Source organism: Chenopodium album, chromosome 17 (genome assembly GCF_948465745.1).
Source record: "Chenopodium album chromosome 17, dcCheAlbu1.1, whole genome shotgun sequence".
Lineage (NCBI taxonomy): Eukaryota > Viridiplantae > Streptophyta > Magnoliopsida > Caryophyllales > Amaranthaceae > Chenopodium > Chenopodium album.
In genome coordinates this window covers 6108652-6127546 of record NC_137850.1, presented here as the reverse complement: position 1 = coordinate 6127546, position 18895 = coordinate 6108652, and the positions used below count along the sequence as shown (strand labels likewise).

General features: G+C 35.4%; 1 protein-coding gene across 3 annotated transcripts; it reads left to right on the top strand.

Moving 5' to 3' along the window:
• The first annotated feature begins 2643 nt into the window (after positions 1 to 2643).
• On the top strand, positions 2644 to 18144 carry LOC145589445 (isoleucine--tRNA ligase, chloroplastic/mitochondrial-like). Of its 3 annotated transcripts, XR_014101681.1 has the most exons (12): positions 2653 to 2769; positions 3055 to 3314; positions 4140 to 4291; positions 4360 to 4461; positions 7146 to 7656; positions 8300 to 9657; positions 10346 to 10471; positions 13394 to 13467; positions 15376 to 15625; positions 16779 to 16958; positions 17040 to 17456; positions 17790 to 18144. XR_014101681.1 is itself a non-coding variant. In XM_081646015.1 (11 exons), the coding sequence occupies exons 2-11, from the start codon at positions 3092 to 3094 to the stop codon at positions 17283 to 17285; spliced, it is 3222 nt and encodes a 1073-aa protein (XP_081502141.1). In that variant the 5' UTR covers positions 2644 to 2769; positions 3083 to 3091; the 3' UTR covers positions 17286 to 17699. The 3 variants fall into 3 exon arrangements, 2 of the variants coding, with proteins under 2 accessions (XP_081502141.1, XP_081502140.1); XM_081646015.1 differs by lacking the exon at positions 17790 to 18144 and having other exon boundaries at positions 2644 to 2769; positions 3083 to 3314; positions 17040 to 17699; XM_081646014.1 differs by lacking the exon at positions 17790 to 18144 and having other exon boundaries at positions 17040 to 17699.
• Positions 18145 to 18895: the final 751 nt, after the last annotated feature.

Here is an 18895-nt window from a genome sequence, read left to right as displayed (position 1 = left end):
AATCATCATCAATCATCAATATTAACACATGTTTTCCACCCCCTTTCCCTAGCTAAAAACTTAGCCTAGGAAAGAGAAACTAACCATCATAACAAAACTAAAGAAGGATTCAATAAGCACAAAACTAGACATGATTGAAAACAAATAAAAACAATAGCAACAAGTTCAACTAAAGAGATAAATGAAAATAAGCAATAACAAAGCAAATAAATCAAACGAAAAAGAAAGGATTAGAGATTACTAAAGAGGAACTTGATTAAAGATGAAATCTTGGAACTTTGCCTTTGATTGAAATAAACTTGACCAAATGTTGAATACAATGAAGAAACTTGAGGAATAAGCTACTTTCTCTCTCTAAAATACTAGGTCTAATGTTGATTGAAAAATAGGATGATTACAAAATTCAATAAGAAGTCTATTTATATGCATCTAAAAGTCGGAAATAAAACACCAAGGAGAGGCCTCTAGCGAGCTGCCGCGCCCTTTCTAGACAGGGTACGGCTTCGGCCTGCCCTGAAAGCCGCGCTCGCGGGTCGAAGGAGGAAAGGCCTCTCCAGCTGAGGAGAGGCTGCGGCCTGGGAGCAGGGGAAAGTCAGCCTCAAAATGCCGCGTCCGCGGGTCATGGAGGAGAGACCTCTTCCAGGGTGCGGCTAGGCATCTACTGAAAATTATGTCCAAGTACACAACAGTATCCCGCGCCCACAGGCCTTGGTTCCGCGCGCCGCGGCTCCCTGAGTTGCTTCCACCTTCTCCTTGAGCATCTCTTTCCCCTCCATAGCTCAATATCCATCTATAGGCTTCTCCAAAAGGGCCAAACATCTACAAAACAACGAAGAAAAACTAAGGGAAACATAAGAAAAGGGAGAAAAGGAGGGGAAACACAAGAAAGGACAAAGCATCATTAAAGCGAAGATAAAACGCTTTGAAAAGGATCAAACAAGTGCAAATGAGGGGAAAATTCTTAGAGAAAAAGGATAAAAGAGTGGCATAAATGCCACTCATCAGTTGGTCATTGGTGTTACCAATTACCGACGATTTTTACAATTTCACCAACTATTCTGGGCCATCGGTGATTAGCTGTTTTCTTGTAGTGACAACATCAGGTAAACTGAGAAATAATATTCTTCTATGACATACAACAACAAAAAAAGTGTAGATTCAGAGTTGTAATGACATGAAACTAACACGTGTAGTCTGAAAGGTCATAATAAAAGGGGATGTAAAATTGGAGGACAAGAGAGGCAGCAGAGGTCAAGCAACAAAGTAGATGAGACATAAATAGTTGTAAGGGACAATCCATTACCCATGCACATAAGGGAGTTGGGGTGTACACATATATCCAAATGACTTTAAGAGGGTAGGAACAGTAAGTATACTATCTTTTTAAAGCTGCTCATGAGCCTTAAGCTCATTAACATCTATCTTTTTTAGGCTGCTCAAAAGCAAGCCCAAGGAGCACAACCACAACCAATACAATGCAACCCTACTTAGAGAGCCTTCATTGACATTGAGGGTGATCTAATAAAATAGTGTACTCTTTTCGGTCAAGAGTATCCCCTCTCAAGCCAACAACAAAGTTAGAATAATAATTTTATATCAAGCCAAGCACCGCAGGTAATTATAAATGGATGTATTTCAAATCAAATAAGCAACTGCAATCAACCTTACAAATGCAAACAATCTTACATTTTCAAAATACAAGATCAGTAAGGCAGTCAACTAAACTATTCTGTTTATTACAGTTTATCACAATCATTTGTAATCATTTCTTGAAAGCAAATTAAACCAACAAAACCCTACACACGCAAGCAAAATGACCTTAAATAACTCACAATTGAACCCCAAATTCAGCTTTACAACCCTTTTCATTATCTTCAGCAACAAGCCTTCCTGCATATGTTGGTTTGATTACTTCAATTCTTTCCTCATAGTCATGTACTTCATGCTTCCTACTTGCAGTAACCCCAAAATAACCTCAATTTGCGAAGAAGAAAGGTCACTTTATCCACCCATTTAAAGAATTTGCAGCCTCTTATTTCTATTTTTGCATCATAATTAGGGCAAAGGAGCCTTCTTCCAGGTTGTCATTTGTCCATGTCCTACTCTTTGACACTAACAACCCATAATGAAATCTCTTTGCTACTATAGCCACTCCATAACTGATCCTAGGGGCTCCCACATCGGAAGTTGAGAAGAACGAAACCTTTTAACATGGGGTTGATATCTCAACCAATAGAGGCCTTTTAAGTGGGACTTCTATCTTGCACCAAGCAAATCATTAAGGCTAGGCTCAAAGAGGACAATATCTTCTAATAGTGAGCTCATGTTGATTGGTGTTAGTGTGTTAGTTTATTACATTGCTGTCAAAAGCTAAAATATGTACCAAAAATGAGTGATTTTGTAATTCAAACCATATAATTTCGGTTTCTTCATTTTGCAAACCGAAACCGAACCACTTTTAAAAAGACAAACCATATTTGTTATTCGATTCGGTTTTCGGTTCGACTCGGTTTTAAACTGAGTTTGTTTCACCCCTAAAATAGTTGATTCGTTGTTCCTAAAAACACATAAAATTATGATCATTGAATTTATGATCTGACGGTTGTCATTACTCAAAATTAAATGTCAATTGTCATAAACCCCGACTCCGTTATTTTTTCCACGTTGACTATTACGCTGCACCATTAAACCCCTTATCTCTCTTTCTCTAACTCTCCTCCATTGAAGTAGCTTCTGAGCTTTCTTTCCTCAATTGAAGCAGCTTCTGAGGTAAGATATTTTGCCTCTTCTTTCTGTTATTCATCGTGTATCAGTTTCAGAATATAGCATTTATCATTAATTCAATTGTCATTATAATCAATTTAGGGTTCTTCTAATTTGAATCATTGAACTATTTACTATAATTACTGAACCTATGAAAAAATTCAATCAAATTTGTTTCTGGAACTTTGCTATTTGAAATTTACATTGATATTCTTAAGCTAGAAGAATTCAATGTGATTATTGGAGCCTAATTTGATAATGGAGTCAAATTGGGTTGCTAATGTGTTGCAGGCTGTTGTTTATAATCCTTTTAATGTAGGAAGGAACTATGAAAATGGACCTTTTCTCCCTGAGCCCGGGGCGGCTGCCGCTCTTGCCTTGGCTCAGGGATGGACCTGATTGCTTGCTGTTGTTTAATATCAGAGGTAGCTCTGCTGTTAGAATTGCAAATAGATTTCCGTATTGTACGCGAACAAGTAGTGTGCAGGATCTACCATCATCGAAGCGAAGGTCTCGTGGACCGGTCATGGCAGCAAAGAAAGGGTCTGGCGGTACGTGTCTTAATTATTTGAATTTGTTATTGGCATTTGTATTACAATGTAACTGTGGTGTTAGCTTAGTTGCATTTTTGCTACTCTAATTTGATTGCTATTGAAGGTATAATTATCTAACAAGCTATGGTTATAATTATTAATTTATTAGAATCCGTTGAGCTCAATGTCAATTTTATTTATGTTGCTCGTGCCTTGTCTTCGTCTCATGCATTAGTGATTGCTTTGCTTAGTCCCAGGCCTTATGGACCCATGTCTGCTAAATTATATTGCATTCTTAATGTTTTGCCGTCACAGTTTACATTGTATTTGGATTGAGGTTTCCAGGAAGAGTAAGAGATAGGGGAATTAACTCCTTGGCCTTGGTGTTGGTCATGCTTTGGTAATGGGAAAGATTTGCTTAAATGCACCTCTCCAAAGAGGCAAAGTTTCAAAAGTTTTGAAATTTATTATTAGTGATATTGATGTTCTTTGATGATTTGGACCTTCTAAGAACATGTGGATATTTTTCTATTGTTTTAATTTTTAAGGATACTGGTGCAATCTGATAATAGTATCCTTCTTTTCTCATTGTGCCTTCCCTTACTTGCACAGCCAAACACCATAGAAGATGATTCTCCTTCTCTGTCCATCTCATAATTACTATCCCCCGACCCTGAAGAAAATGCCAATTCCATTATAGATTATTTTCAACATATACCTTTTGAGTTTTGGCTTCGTCAATAAAACTTGGCTACAAAAATTAATAAAGTAATGTTGGTAAATGTGAGGAAATGGTTTCTTTGTTCATTTCTCCCTCCTTAGGACATTCTTGTTTCCATTCAGGTACAGAACAAGATGGAAAGTACAAAGACTCTGTAAATTTGCCTAAGACAAATTTTGGTATGAGGGCCAATTCCGTAGTGAGGGAGCCTGAAATTCAGAAATTATGGGAAGACAATCAAGTTTTCAAGAGAGTTGTAGAGAGAAATGATGGGGTAAATTCTTAACACTTCTTCTGGTGCAGTAAATTGACAACATGACTGATTTTCTCTTAATCTGGCAGGGTACTTTCATTCTTCATGATGGTCCACCATATGCTAATGGAGATTTACACATTGGGCATGCTTTAAATAAGATTTTGAAGGATATAATTAACAAATACAAGGTGATGTTCCTTATCTTGAAATTTATCTGCATACATGATATTATAGTGTGGACTGATTCCATAAGAAATAATGGCCTGTTTACCTGTTGTTTTCTTACGACAATTGTTGGTTTAAATGACTTCTTGTAAATTTTGCAATTCTTTGTATTCTAACTTAATGCGCTTGCCTGACAAGTATTTGGTCCTAGCCTACTCTGGAGTTTATAGGTTTTGGGGTGAGAAAGGCAGAAAATTCCAGATACTATACAAGTGTTAATATAATATGGAATCTTTGGCAGTAGTGCAACTTTATTGTTTTTAAGATGAAGCTTTGTGATTATGGTTGAGGAAAAGGAAGGAGACAAATAGCAAAAGGAGAAAGATAAAGGACATTAGAGAAATAAGAGAGCTGAAAGAAGGAAAAATTGTGGAAATTAGGGGAACATAATATAGAGGAATTAGTTGGATGAACAATCAATAATTCTTACCATCAATTACCAGTGGTACATGTTGATACAACAGAGGCTATGACCTATGTTTATTTCCTAAGCAGAACAAAGATATTAGAGGAAACAATCTCAATGAATTTGTAAATCCATAATGAACCTAGTCCCCAATTACTGATGTGATTATTTTTATGCCAAAAGCTAAGACAGTGGTTCAGGTACCTTGAATTGTTTGGTTTCTATTTTCAAGTTTTGGTTTCAGTTTTTATGTTGCCGATTTTCTGCACACTGGTGAGGAGAGAAACATTAAGTAATGTTTAATAAACTTCTTTTGAGAAAAGAGCTATGTAGTGTGCTTGGTTTTAAAAAGCGCGCCTCGGGCGCGCCTCACTCCCAAGCTGGGAAATGGGCTTTAGCTAGGTGAGGCTCAGTCACCTACGGAAGGCGCGTGCCTCGTGCGCCTCAAAGTGCCTTTGGTAAGGCGCACCTTTGCACCTCAAGGAAAATAACTAAGATTTAAGTTATAAATTGAAGAATGATGGACATTTTTTCAAATTCAGATTACCTTAGCTTTAAATATATCATTACTTAATTTATTATGAATCTTTTTAATTGGTATTAAGTACTATCAAAATAAAAAATAATTTGAAAAAATATATAAATACATGCGCCTTGCATACAAAAGGCGCGCGCCTTCGCCTTGCGCCTAGGCTGTAGGATCATTTGCGCCTTGGTGCGCCTTGCGCTTTTTAAAACTAAGGTAGTGTGCTTTTGGTCTTCACTTTGTTGAATATATTCCCTTTGGCAGATGGCTTTTATGAATTGTTATTTAGAAGTATGCCTTGGGCTAGGAAAAGGAAGGAGACAAATAGCAAAAGGAGAAAGATAAAGGACATTAGAGAAATAAGAGAGGGAAAGAAGGAAAAATTGTGGAAATTAGGGGAACATAATATAGAGGAATTAGTAGGATGAACAATCAATAATTCTTACCATCAATTACCAGTGGTACATGTTGATACAACTGAGGCTATTACCTATGTTTATTCCTGAACAGAACAAAGATATTAGAGGAAACAATCTCAATGAATTTGTAAATCCATAATGAACATAGTCCCCAATTATTGATTTGATAATTTTTATGCCAAAATCTAAGACAGTGGTTCAGGTACTTTGAATTGTTTGGTTTCTATTTTCAAGTTTTGGTTTCAGTTTTTATGTTGCCGGGGGAGGAGAGGCATTAAGTAATGTTTAATAAACTTCTTTTGAGAAAGAGCTATGTAGTATTGTAGTGTGCTCTTGGTCTTCACTTTGTTGAATACATTCCCTTTGACAGATGGCTTTTATGAATTGTTATTTAGAAGTATGCCTTGGGCTAGGATGCTTCTGTAGGGCTTCATGTGTCTCCTGCAGAGTTGATGGAGGTTCATCTTGAAATAGGGATTTGCATGCCATTTATTTGCATGTTTTCTTCTCTAGCGTTAGACATTAGGATACATGGGCACTTCATCTAACTGCTATGTCCGTGTCAGACACTCGTTGGACACACAAAGATACATCTCAGACTGTATCGTCCTATGATATAGTCTGTTGTGTTTCGTGACACGCCACCTTATCTTTTTTAACTTTTTTTTTTTTCAATGAGAAAATTTAAGTAAAATAAGATAAATAAGGTAATAGTTAAATAATATGGGTGCCTTCATATATAGCTCATTGTTAATATGGTATCATATGATCTAATGTGAGGACGGAATGACAAATATATGGTCAAATTCTTTTGTTAAAAATATTTTATAAGAATTTTAATATCCGGTACCCGTGTCCCCTATTTTGAGATAGATGTTTTCGCGTATCCATTTCGTACCCGTATCCGTGTCGGTATCCATTCTTGTGCTACCTTGGTTAGTCCATTATCTTTCATTGTTCAAATTCCATGATTGCAATGACGCTTCTAACGTAGGAACTTTTATCTCTGAATAGATTCGTGTTTGATTCTATTCAATTTTTAAGTACATTTTGCACAAGGGAGTGCTTTGAATTTGGTGGTGTTATGTGCTATGACTTTAACGCTGGGGGATAATCTATTTGATTATTCACACTTTTTTTTTTTAATAAATTTGGAATTCTGCATTTCTAGGTGAAAGCTTTTCTTTACAAAATTGGTGCTGGTTATTGTGCAAATCAGTCCTGTCTTATAAAGTTCATCATGCCTAAGAGTCCTGTCTAATAAAGCTTTCTTATTCTACAACAATCTCTTTGCAGCTTCTTCAAAATCACGAGGTTCATTATATTCCTGGTTGGGATTGTCATGGCCTTCCAATTGAGTTAAAAGTTTTGCAGTCTATGGATCAAGAATCCAGAAAGGAGCTCACTCCATTAAAACTGAGAGCTAAGGCAGCAAAATTTGCTAAAGAGACTGTTAAAAATCAGATGGCTTCATTTAAACGCTATGGAGTCTGGGCTTCTTGGGAGAAGCCTTATATGACTCTGGATCCTGCCTATGAAGCTGCCCAGATTGAAGTTTTTGGCCAAATGGCCCTTAAAGGGTATATTTATAGGGGCAGAAAACCAGTTCACTGGAGTCCCTCATCACGAACAGCTCTGGCAGAGGCTGAACTGGAATACCCCGAGGGACATGTTTCAAAGAGCATATATGCCAGTTTTAAGGTGGTTGAACTGTCTTTAACTTCCTGTAGCTTATTGGAGGAATTCCTTCCAGACCTTTGTTTGGCTATATGGACCACAACTCCATGGACTATTCCAGCTAATGCAGGTGAAACTTTTTATATTCTCTCTCTTCTCCGGATATTAAAAGCAACCACGGCCACTTTGTTTGTATTGGCCCTATTGGGGTAGATGCATATTACTTGTTACTGGAGTAACCAAAGACACTTTTGGGGACTCCAAGTAACAAAAAGTCACAAATTAAATACCTCTATTACTTGTAGTTCTTGTTCCATTTAATCTTGTAACTTTAGTATATCAATGCATTTCAGTGTCTGTAATATCTATTTAGAGTTGGGTGTGATTCCTTAAATATAGTTGACAATATTTTATAAATGAGAGCTATCTGAACGCAATACTGTTGCCGACTCCAAGAAACATAGAGGCCCTATTATTTGTCACATTTTAGTTATAAACTTTTCAAGATACATCTTAAGGAATGGAGAAATTCTGAGGTTGTACTTAGGACTTTAGGAGAGTTAACAGAAGCTCAGCCTCACCCCACCCCCTCCCCTCGATATCAATAAAAGGAGGTGGAAGATTTATCTCAGTTTCTGTGACCTACCGGTCTCCCTTGCTTCATAGCTCGCTTATACACTCATATGGATGTTATAAACTCATGCCTGGTCTTTTTTAGAAATGTAATTTGTGTATTGGTCTGTGGCATTTACTCTTGCTTTTTCAATTCACAGCTGTTGCGGTAAACGCAAAACTCAGTTATTCTGTTGTTGAAGTACTTTCACCAGAAGAAGTTGATGGAGTGTCTCCTTCTAGTGGAAACAAAAGGTTTGGTAGTATTTTAGGAACATTGAAAAAACCTAGTCTTATAGTAGCCACAGATCTTGTAGAAACCTTGGAAGCTAAATGGGGAGTGAAACTCCTTGTCAAGAGAACATTTTTGGGCTCAGATATAGAAAATTGCAAATATTCACATCCGATTGATAAACGAGAATGCCCGGTGGTGGTAGGAGGTGACTATATCACAACTGAATCGGGAACTGGACTCGTACACACAGCCCCTGGTCATGGCCAGGAGGATTACATAACTGGCCTGAAATATAAATTGCCTATCTTATCACCTGTGGATGATGATGGAAAGTTCACAGCAGAAGCTGGACAATTTTGTGGGCTAAATGTACTTGGGGATGGCAATTTGGCCGTTGTTGATTACTTGGACGAATGCTCATCACTTATTATAGAAGAACCCTACAAGCACAAGTATCCCTATGATTGGAGAACCAAAAAGCCTACTATATTCAGAGCCACTGAGCAGTGGTTTGCATCAGTTGAAGGGTTTCGACAGGCAGCGATGGAAGCAATTAGCAGGGTGACTTGGATCCCAGCTCAGGCAGAAAATAGGATATGCACTATGACTGCAAGTCGCTCTGACTGGTGTATTTCTAGGCAGAGGACATGGGGTGTCCCAATTCCTGTATTCTATCATAGAGTGTCAAAGGAACCTTTAATGAATCAAGAGACTATCAATCATATTCAGTCTATAATATCTGAGAAGGGAAGTGATGCTTGGTGGTATATGACTGTAGAAGAATTACTTCCTGAGAAATATCGTGATAAAGCATCAGAATATGAGAAGGGGTTTGATACCATGGATGTTTGGTTTGACTCTGGCTCATCTTGGGCTGCCGTTTTGCAGAATAGAGAAGGTCTCAGCCTTCCAGCAGACTTGTATTTTGAAGGATCAGATCAGCATCGTGGGTGGTTTCAAAGTTCTTTGTTAACTAGTGTTGCTACTAGGGGAATTGCTCCATATTCTGGTGTTATAACTCATGGATTTGTACTGGATGAAAAGGGTTTAAAGATGAGCAAGTCCTTGGGTAATGTTGTAGATCCTCGAGTTGTAATTGATGGTGGTAAAAACCAAAAAGATTCACCAGCCTATGGAGCAGATGTCCTCAGACTTTGGGTGTCTAGTGTAGATTATACAGGTGATGTGTTGATTGGAGCACAGATTCTTCGTCAGATGTCTGATATATATCGAAAGCTTCGTGGAACTCTGCGGTATCTTTTGTCAAACCTGTACGATTGGCAGGTATTTACAGCAATTTGTTAAAGCAATGATTTCATTCACTGAGAAAAGTTTCTTAATACTCCAATTGTTTTGACGGAAAACATTTTCAAGGAAAATGATTTTCTCATTTTCAATTGCTTGGTTTGTGAAGGGTGGAAAACAGTTTTCTCTAAGATGGAAAATAGTTCTCGCAAGACTCTAAAACATTTTCCATTGAAAAGGAAGGCATATATATTTTCCTCCCTACTCCTAACATACCTTTCGCTCCTCCCATCCATCTTCTCTTTTCCACTCCCATTTTCCTAATTGTTTTCATTCTTGTCAGCATGTGTATGATGGTCTGTTGAGTTGGTTGAGGGGTGAGATGGCTATCTGTGTATGACAGAGAGAATGGTGCTTAGGTGTGAGCATATGATTTGGTGTGGTTACCTTGCATTGCAAATGGCTCAGGAATTTGTTGTCTCTTTTTCATTAGTTGCCAGGGGAGAGGTGTGCGCATGTGATCTTGATATGTTTAATTGCATTGCATATAGGAGCGCCCATGTCCGAGTATATAGTAGGGGTGATTTTATCAGTGATGTGTACCTGTTATTATTACTATTTTGTTACTCTCTTTTCTTTCTCTTGCCTAGCGCTTTTTATTTCCCTTTTTTTTTTTTTTTTTTGAAATTTATCTCTCATTCTAAAATAATTTTTCCCCTCTGTGCAGGAAGAGAATACTGTTTCTTACAATGATTTGCCAATGATTGATCAACATGCACTCTTTCAGTTGGAAAATGTTGTCAAGAACATTACTGATAGCTATGAAAAGTATCAATTTTTTAAAATATTTCAGGTTAGGCTACCAAAACTCAATCCATAGCTTTTATTCACAATTAAATTGATGGTTTATTTTTAGTTATGCATCTTGGAGAACTGGAGCGAATAGAACTCTGCATTGTGATGGAGTGACTATTCATATGGATACATTTCTCAACTTTTCATGATGTGATTAATGTAGTTTATCTTCTAGTTTGAGCTCCATTGATGAATATTGCTCTTATATGAAGAGTTGGGCTTGGAGAACAGGAGTGTTTTGGGACCAAGATGGCAGGAAAAAAAATAATTATACTGTGTCTGTACCGTAGGCTTTTTAAACGAACATGCTGTCAAGTTTATATTTATGACGGTAATTTGAACAAAGCATAGAGTGATTCTAATTAGGATTGGCTTCCTCCCCTCTCCCCTTCCCTAAAATTTAATGGATATAACATACTTCATCCAAAGGCTAAAGAAGTGCCTTGATGAACTTCAACTTTTACTGTTGCCTGTATAATGAATTATTTGTTTCTTATTTTAAGTGTGTTTTCTTGAAAATTTTATTACAAATTGGTTTAGATAGTTGTCCAAAAGAACGACAACACTTTCTTTTCTTTTTTTTTCTTGTATTTGAGTTTGAAGTATGTAGACCTCTTCTCATATAGAGGCTTGTTGCATAGACCACTACTCATTTGCTGAAATTCTATGTAAAGAGGATCTATCTCCATGTAAAGAGGTCAACCTCAGCTGCTGCCTTTATGGAAGCAGGAATGGATTCCTATCCATTATTACTTAAGAGGATAATTTATGTGGTTGCTTTTGGAGATATGGTGATTTTTGCTCACTTTAGATTCTTTGGGTAAAACCTTGCATGTAGATCGCACAACCTAATCACAATGGGAGAGCCATTTCAAGTAAGATGATTGAACTATGAAACTAGAGATATAAATCACCTCCTTGATTAACAGCATTACGAGGGCATGGTGAATTATAAGTAAGGAGATCAACCAGACATATCTATCTCCTTGTAAAGAGATCAACTTCAACTGCTGCCTTCATGGGAAGCTGCAATGTACTCCTATTCATTGGGAGGACAGTTCATGTCGTTACTTTTGGAACTATGGTAATTTTGACTTATTTTTCGATTCTTAGGGTAAAACCTTGTATGTAGATCTCACAACCTAATCACAATTGATGAGCGTTCTTCAAGCAAAGGTGATTGAACTATGAAACTAGAGATATCAACCTCACCCCCTTGTTTAGAAGCAATAAGGGGACTCACTAACCCAGTAAACTATAAGTTATTGAAAATATTTAAGATGGTCAACACAAGGGTTTTTTTTTGACTTTTACCACCTTTAAAAACTCCGATTTTTATTTTAACTACATCAAATAATTTTATTTTTTAATTTACCACAAAAAAATGTACTTCCTCTAAATTTTTTTAATCGCAACTTTGAAGATTTCACGTTTGCCAATGCACATTTCATAATTTAAACGTCTTAAGTTATGTTGTATTAAAATTTTTAAAAAGTTCCATATTATGAAAGTATATTTTTGGATGAATCTAACAAGATCACAGATGACTGAATTCTTTCCAACGTATTAATCACAAAAGACAATCAAATGAGTGGCTTGTGAATAGTGTATAATTCCAAACGTTGCAACTAAAGAAAAAACGGAGGAAGTAATAATTATGATTTTACCACCACTTAAACAGATTTTGTCCATTTATCAATTAAGTGGTGGCAAAATCATTTTTTTTGGATTTTACCACCACTTGATAGCTTTTGTCCATGAATTTGTTAAGTGGTGGCAAAATCAGTTTATTTAGTTTATTTTTTTATTTCTATTTTTATTTTTAAAGGGTGGTAAATTTTTTTTTTTTTTTTATTTTTTTTCAAAAAAGAAAAAGGTGGTAAAAGTCAAAAACAGTCCAAACAATTGAAATGTAAAGGAAAACTTGATGGTTATTCAGATTGATCATTATAGCTTTAATACTTTATGTTAGTGGTTAAGACTTAGGAGGCGCTAATATGCAATGTAGAATGGAATATCAAGAATTAGTTGTCACCCTCTCCTGATGCTGGCCCATCAGAATTTTTGCAGGCTGCCATGCTGTAGTGTTCCGAGTGTGAATTCTGTGATAGAGGAAGTGAGCTGCTAATTTATTTTCTTGAACCTGGACTTGATTCCATTAGGAAGACAATTTATGTGGTTGCTTCTGGATCTTTCTGGTAATTTTAGCTTAACTTAGGGTGAAAAACATCCAAAGAGTGATATAAGGAGCATTTCCCTGATTGGATATAATTGAAGGTGATTGAGTGATGAAAGTTCTGAAACTTGAGATTGTAGTCATGAGCACTGTTGAGAAAGCAATAGAGTTATGCTGGTAAATGGGAAGATGGCCAAAGTAATTGAAAAGTTAGACAATTTTTGACAATCATCTTGGAAATAAGACATATCATTATTGCCTGGAACCCTTTTCTTCATGGATAAGAGATAAAATATACATTGGGGCATCAACAATGAGCTAGCAGTGTTTTCAGACTCAAGCACGTTGAAATGCTTACAGGCAACTGTGTTGCCTTGCTACTGTTTTAAACTCTGAGATAGAAGCTGTGGGCTGTTACTTTGTGTGCATACAAGCTATGGGCCATGCTCATGTTCAAACAGGAACCAAAAAAGAGAGCCAACATTTGCATTACAAATTATCTGCCTTTTTTTTAATATGATGCAACGAGGCTTTGAATATGACTTCTGAATCACCACTTTCTATGTTTTAGATCCATCTTGATTGGATCAACATTCAACAGTGAGGCTTTTGGTCTCCTGGTTTTCTAATTCTTACATTCTGCTCCTTAATAATTGTACTGCGCTGTTTTGTTGTGTTGTTTAGAATGTTTACTGTGGTCTTGCTGGTTTGGGATCTTTGATGAATTTTTTTTACATATTTCAGAGTATTCAAAGGTTTGTGATTGTTGATCTGTCAAATTTCTATCTTGACGTTGCTAAAGATCGTCTGTATATCGGGTAAGCATTTCTCCACAAATTTAAACGTCCCCTTCTTTTCTCTTATGATTTTTTTCTTTTTCATTTCATTGCTGTGGTTTCGTTTACTGTATCATTTTCCTGGCATAAGACGTTGAAGAAATATATTTTTTGTTTTATTTTTGGTTGTGGATGGAGGGGTAGGGGCTTGATCCAGAATTATACTTCAACTTTATGCATAAATCTTGTTTCCAAAAAAAAAAAAAAAATTACTTCCTCCATTTTCTTAGTTAATTGTTCCACTTTGACTTTTGCATGACTCGTATGTTTTTCTTGACCATGTATACCTACTTATATTAAAGACAAATATTATTATGCAAAATCTCATTGTGTATTGTCAACTTATCAATATTTTAAAATTTTAGCTTATAAATAATTGAAGATATTAATGGTGAAAGTTATGCATCGACAAACATCATGAAAGTTAAAGTAGAACAATCAATAAAACATAAATAAAGGAGAGTATGTGTGTTGTCAAAACTCAAAATATCCACTTTTAATATCTTTAGCTATGAAGTGAGTGATGAGGAAGGATTGTATTGATTTGTACCCGCACATATACCCGCCATTTTGTTATAGGCGGTAATGGGAATATTATTTTTCCCTTCTAAAAATCCGATTAGCAAAATATCAACTGCCTATTAACAAAGAAGGCCATGGGGCAAGCAAGGGACAAGCTTATTTATTCCAATAGGGGTATATCTAAAACCCCATTTTTCATTAAAACTTCAATTCAAAAGTTGGTGGTTAAGGTAGATTTACGTACATGTAAGGTGAGTGGTAGGTGATGGAGCGAGATGCTATCGAATTTTATATCTGCCATGGGTGATGAGCAAAGCGTGGATGAAAATACATATATTTGTATATTTTAAGTATAAATTTTATCTTTTTTAAAAAAGAGAGGATAGTTTGTGATGAGCTTAGTCATCACTCTAGAGGAATATATTATGCCCTCATATTGAATAATAAATATTGCCAAACTAGAAGACCTTCAAAATGAGAAGGATGAGAAATATTTTATATACATATTTTTCATGCCCGGGCATATATATTTTGAAATGAATGTGCATCCTTTTTTTTACTCATATGATGTGCATATTTTTAGATTTCCAAGATCAAAATCTATTATTGAATTGAAAATCTAATATGCACATTCAATTGAGAAAATATGCTTATTTCATTTAAAAAAATTGCACATCAATCCCTCTCATTCTTGGGTTAAGAAACTTCTCATTGGATAATTAAAAAAAAAAAAAAAAGTTAGTATATACTTCATCTGTTTCTTAATACATGCAACATTTGACTTTGTAAAGTAATATCATTAACTTTGACCTTATTTATTGCTAACATACAACTGATACAAGTATTAAACTAATAATCACCAGTCTCATTATTGTTGGGTTGATCTCAATGTATAATTTCATAACATCAAATTCTATAATTATTTTTGATTTACAAATACAAGATATTGATGGTCAAAGTTAATATTAAAATATTGCAAAAAATCAAATGTTGCATGTATTAAGAAACGGAGAAAGTATATACCACAAGAAAGAGACATAGTGAAATTAGTTACCAACATTATGCATTGGTAAACGTGAAAAGGCAAATGGTTGGATTGTGGCACAATCTTAAAACCACACCTGCCTTTTTTATTAAATAAACTAACTTCCCATCCTTAGATTAATTTGATGTAGATTTGTTTAATTGTAGCTACAACATTAAAAACTCACTAGTATTTAAGTTTTATTACATATTTGGCCTGGAATTTACTGCTGCATCTGGTTGAGCTTCTGCAAAGTGTGTTGTCTTATTTAAATTCACAATTTTGGTATGGAGTAGAAATCCTCTCTACCTGTTCTGGCTTCACTAAACCGGGACGTTTTTCAGGGGATTGAAGAGCTTTACAAGAAGAAGTTGCCAAACTGTTCTGGCAGCACATCTTCTTTCAATTGTGAGGGTTATTGCTCCAATATTGCCACATTTGGCTGAGGATGTCTGGCAGAACCTGCCATTCCAGTTTGCTAATGATGATGGCTCCACAGCAAAATATGTTTTTGAGTCAAGATGGCCAGTGCTAAACGAGCAATGGCTTGCTTTTCCTGATGATGAAGTGCAGTTTTGGTCTAAAGTTCTTGAGGTAATTTTCTTAGCACAACCTGAGAGACCAGTGTAAGTGGGACTTTCAAAATATATTATGTAGTTTAGGTGTATATTGGTGGCTTTGAACATGCCAAAGTTCCCTCTTTCACTTATTTATGCAAAGCTAATTGCTACATGATGCTATAAAATGAAACTTAACTGAGTAGGGTGCTTAGTATTTACCTTTTTTTTAAATTTTTTTTTTTTTATCTACTTTGGAATTAAAGGCCAAACTTGCATTTTCTTGTCAATTTTTCAATCAATTGTCTGTTTTTATTTTCAATTTTATGAAGGCGTAAGGTTTGCCATTCTGATGCTGATTTCATATGGAAACCATTCTTGTACAGTGGACCACTACTATTGGCAAAATCTTGGTCCATGCAGCCTACTCCACTCATGGGGAATAAGGCTATGCTGTTGTTATGTTCATACTTCAGAGTAATAAAGTTAAAATTAACACTTGATGCTGTCATGATTCATGAATCTAAAGATTTTCAATATTGCTTACTGTTTCGTTACTGTACTTGATTGTAGAAATTTTTTCATTTAAATTTCATTACCGGTGTAGTATATGTATTTAGTATTTCTTAGAAGTTAAAATGAACAGGTCCTTATCTTTCTTAATTTTCTAATTAACCAAGTTGCTGACCACCTTATAAACAGAGTACTTCTTAAAAGTTAAATAAGGAGTACTCTGTTTTTCTTATAAGTCAACGAGAAAAGGAACTTATTTTTCTTATTTTCTACACAACCAAATCGCCTATCACCTTCTATATAAAAATCTGGGAACAAGTCCAACTTTATCATTCCTTTAATTGATCGATTTAAATGTATAAATTAGTTTTAATCAGTAAATTAGTTTCTGTTCATGTGAAGAGTGTAATGCCATAATTTTCATTAAAGCTCACAAAGTAGTCCGTATTACGCTGGAACAAATGTTTGAGTGAGCATATATTTGATGATTTGATCTATGCTTGTGGTACTCTCTCTCTCTCTCTCTCTCTCTCACTCTGGGAGCTTGTGGGATTGTTATGTTTCTGTTTCTATGTGGCTTTTTCTCCCCACGTGTATGTTTGTGCATTTTTCCCACTCCATCTTGACTGTATTCTACCTTAAGAATCTAATCATAAAATAAACATCAATTTTTGCAGTTGCGAACTGAGGTAAATAAGGTACTGGAATTTGCTCGAACTGAAAAGTTAATTGGGTCCAGCTTAGAAGCAAAGGTTTATATTCACACCCCAGATGCAAGCCTTGCCAAAAGATTACATCAGATGTGTGAAGCAGAGAACGATGCTGATTCACTTAATCGTCTTTTTATTACCTCCCAGGTAATTTCACCTCCTTTGCCACCTTACTTTACTAATTCTTTCCTTTCAAGTTTATAACTCGTTTAATAATTGGTTATACAGGCCGAGGTTATTTCGTCTTTGGAGAATAATCCTAGTGAGAAAATACCATACACCGGGGAGTATGTTATTCAAGGAAGTGATAATAAGGTCTGGATTGGTGTATCAAGAGCAGATGGCTCAAAATGTGAAAGATGCTGGAATTACTCAACCCAAGTTGGTTCCTTCTCTGAGCATCCTACTCTTTGTCCTCGTTGCTATAATGTTGTCGACGTTCAGCCAATCCCTGAACTAGCTGCTGTCAATTGAAATCTTGAAGAAGACTGCACGATTTATTTCATGGTTAACCAGCATTATTTGTGTGCATATTGCCTCAAATGAGTTTTTTGTAGCTGCAAAGTGTTGGTAGAATATTGTTGGTAATTGATTAACCTTTACTGTGGCTAGAAGGTTATAGCTGGCTTCGTCATACAGCATCAGGTATTGAAGATTTTGTACAGAATAATTCATATGCAATGCAGTCTATGATATCACCTCTATATTTGTTTAGTAAAATAATTCTCAAGCTAACAAGTATCAGAAAAAGTACCATTGTATGAGATGTCACAATGTGAGCTCTGAAGCCTGGTTTACTGAGTACTGATATTTTTTTCTTTTGAAAATTATCCTTCTTGAATGGGGAAAATTGGCTGCCAAAGTGTCAATACAATGTTTCTGTGATTACATTTGCTGCCCTATTATAGTCTGGTTTGTCCCATACTTCGTATAATTCTTTCTAGCAAATGTATATCCACCTGATAAACTTTCTTGTAGACGGTGTAGCATTGGAGTATCCTCTTAAATTTGGTGGTGTTGAGAAAAGGGCGACTGCAAGAGGGCATTTGTTGAACTCGCAAGTGTAAAAGTTCAAACATCATCATCAGAGATGGATGCATATCTGCATATGCTATTTCTTTGTCCCTCAGCTGCATCAGCTGAGTTCTGGCCTATCATGCTGCCTCGTCTTGGAGCATGAGATATCTTCAGCTGTACAATTTCACTGACTGCTGTTGCAGGTTTTTGGGTAGAGTCGTAGAGAAGTCATGTGTATATTCCCATCGGTCTATATGTGCATTTATTCTTTAGCATTTTGTATTGAAGATGAATGGATGAAAGAAGAGGAAGAAGATGAACTAGAGTACAAATTACAAATATATCCTTCATTTTATACAAAAATTACAAGTTTACTCCTTGATAAACATTTATCTAGTGAAAAAAATTTCAATTACAGCTAGTTAAGTATTCATTTTGCGGGTTCCAACCATCAAAGTTTATGTTTGCAAATTACAATCATAAAAGTCACCAAACATTTTAAAGTATGTAAAACCAAAATTTGATTTTTGGCCACTTTCACCGAAATATGACGTCATTAATCATTTTTTATTATTATTATTATTATTAGCCAATATTAGGGGTTTTTTTTTTTTTTTTTTTTTTGAACAGAACCAAGTCAATATGGAGTATTAGTGTGGAATCATTTTTTGATTATTTTTTTACTCCGTAATTGTTTTATTTATTTACTAGATAAGTCCTGTGCGATGCACCGCATAAAAAAATTTATTGAAATTTATATGTATATTATATATGTCCCTCATATGAAATAAATTATAAAAATATAACTATTAATTGTCTTTGTAATGATATTTAAATCTTATTAATTTTGAAGAAGCGTAAAAACATAAGCAAATTATGTATTACGGAGTACTCTTTAACCGAGAGTAATTATATTTTAAAGTCAGATAGTTGCTCATAATAATAATGATAATAATAATAATAATCGTGTGAAGTGCACTCGCATTGGTCCTTCCTGGGTTTTTTTACTTAATGTTGTTTTAGTCTTCTTGTGTGTTTTGTTGTATGATTGTTTTATTTATAAGATC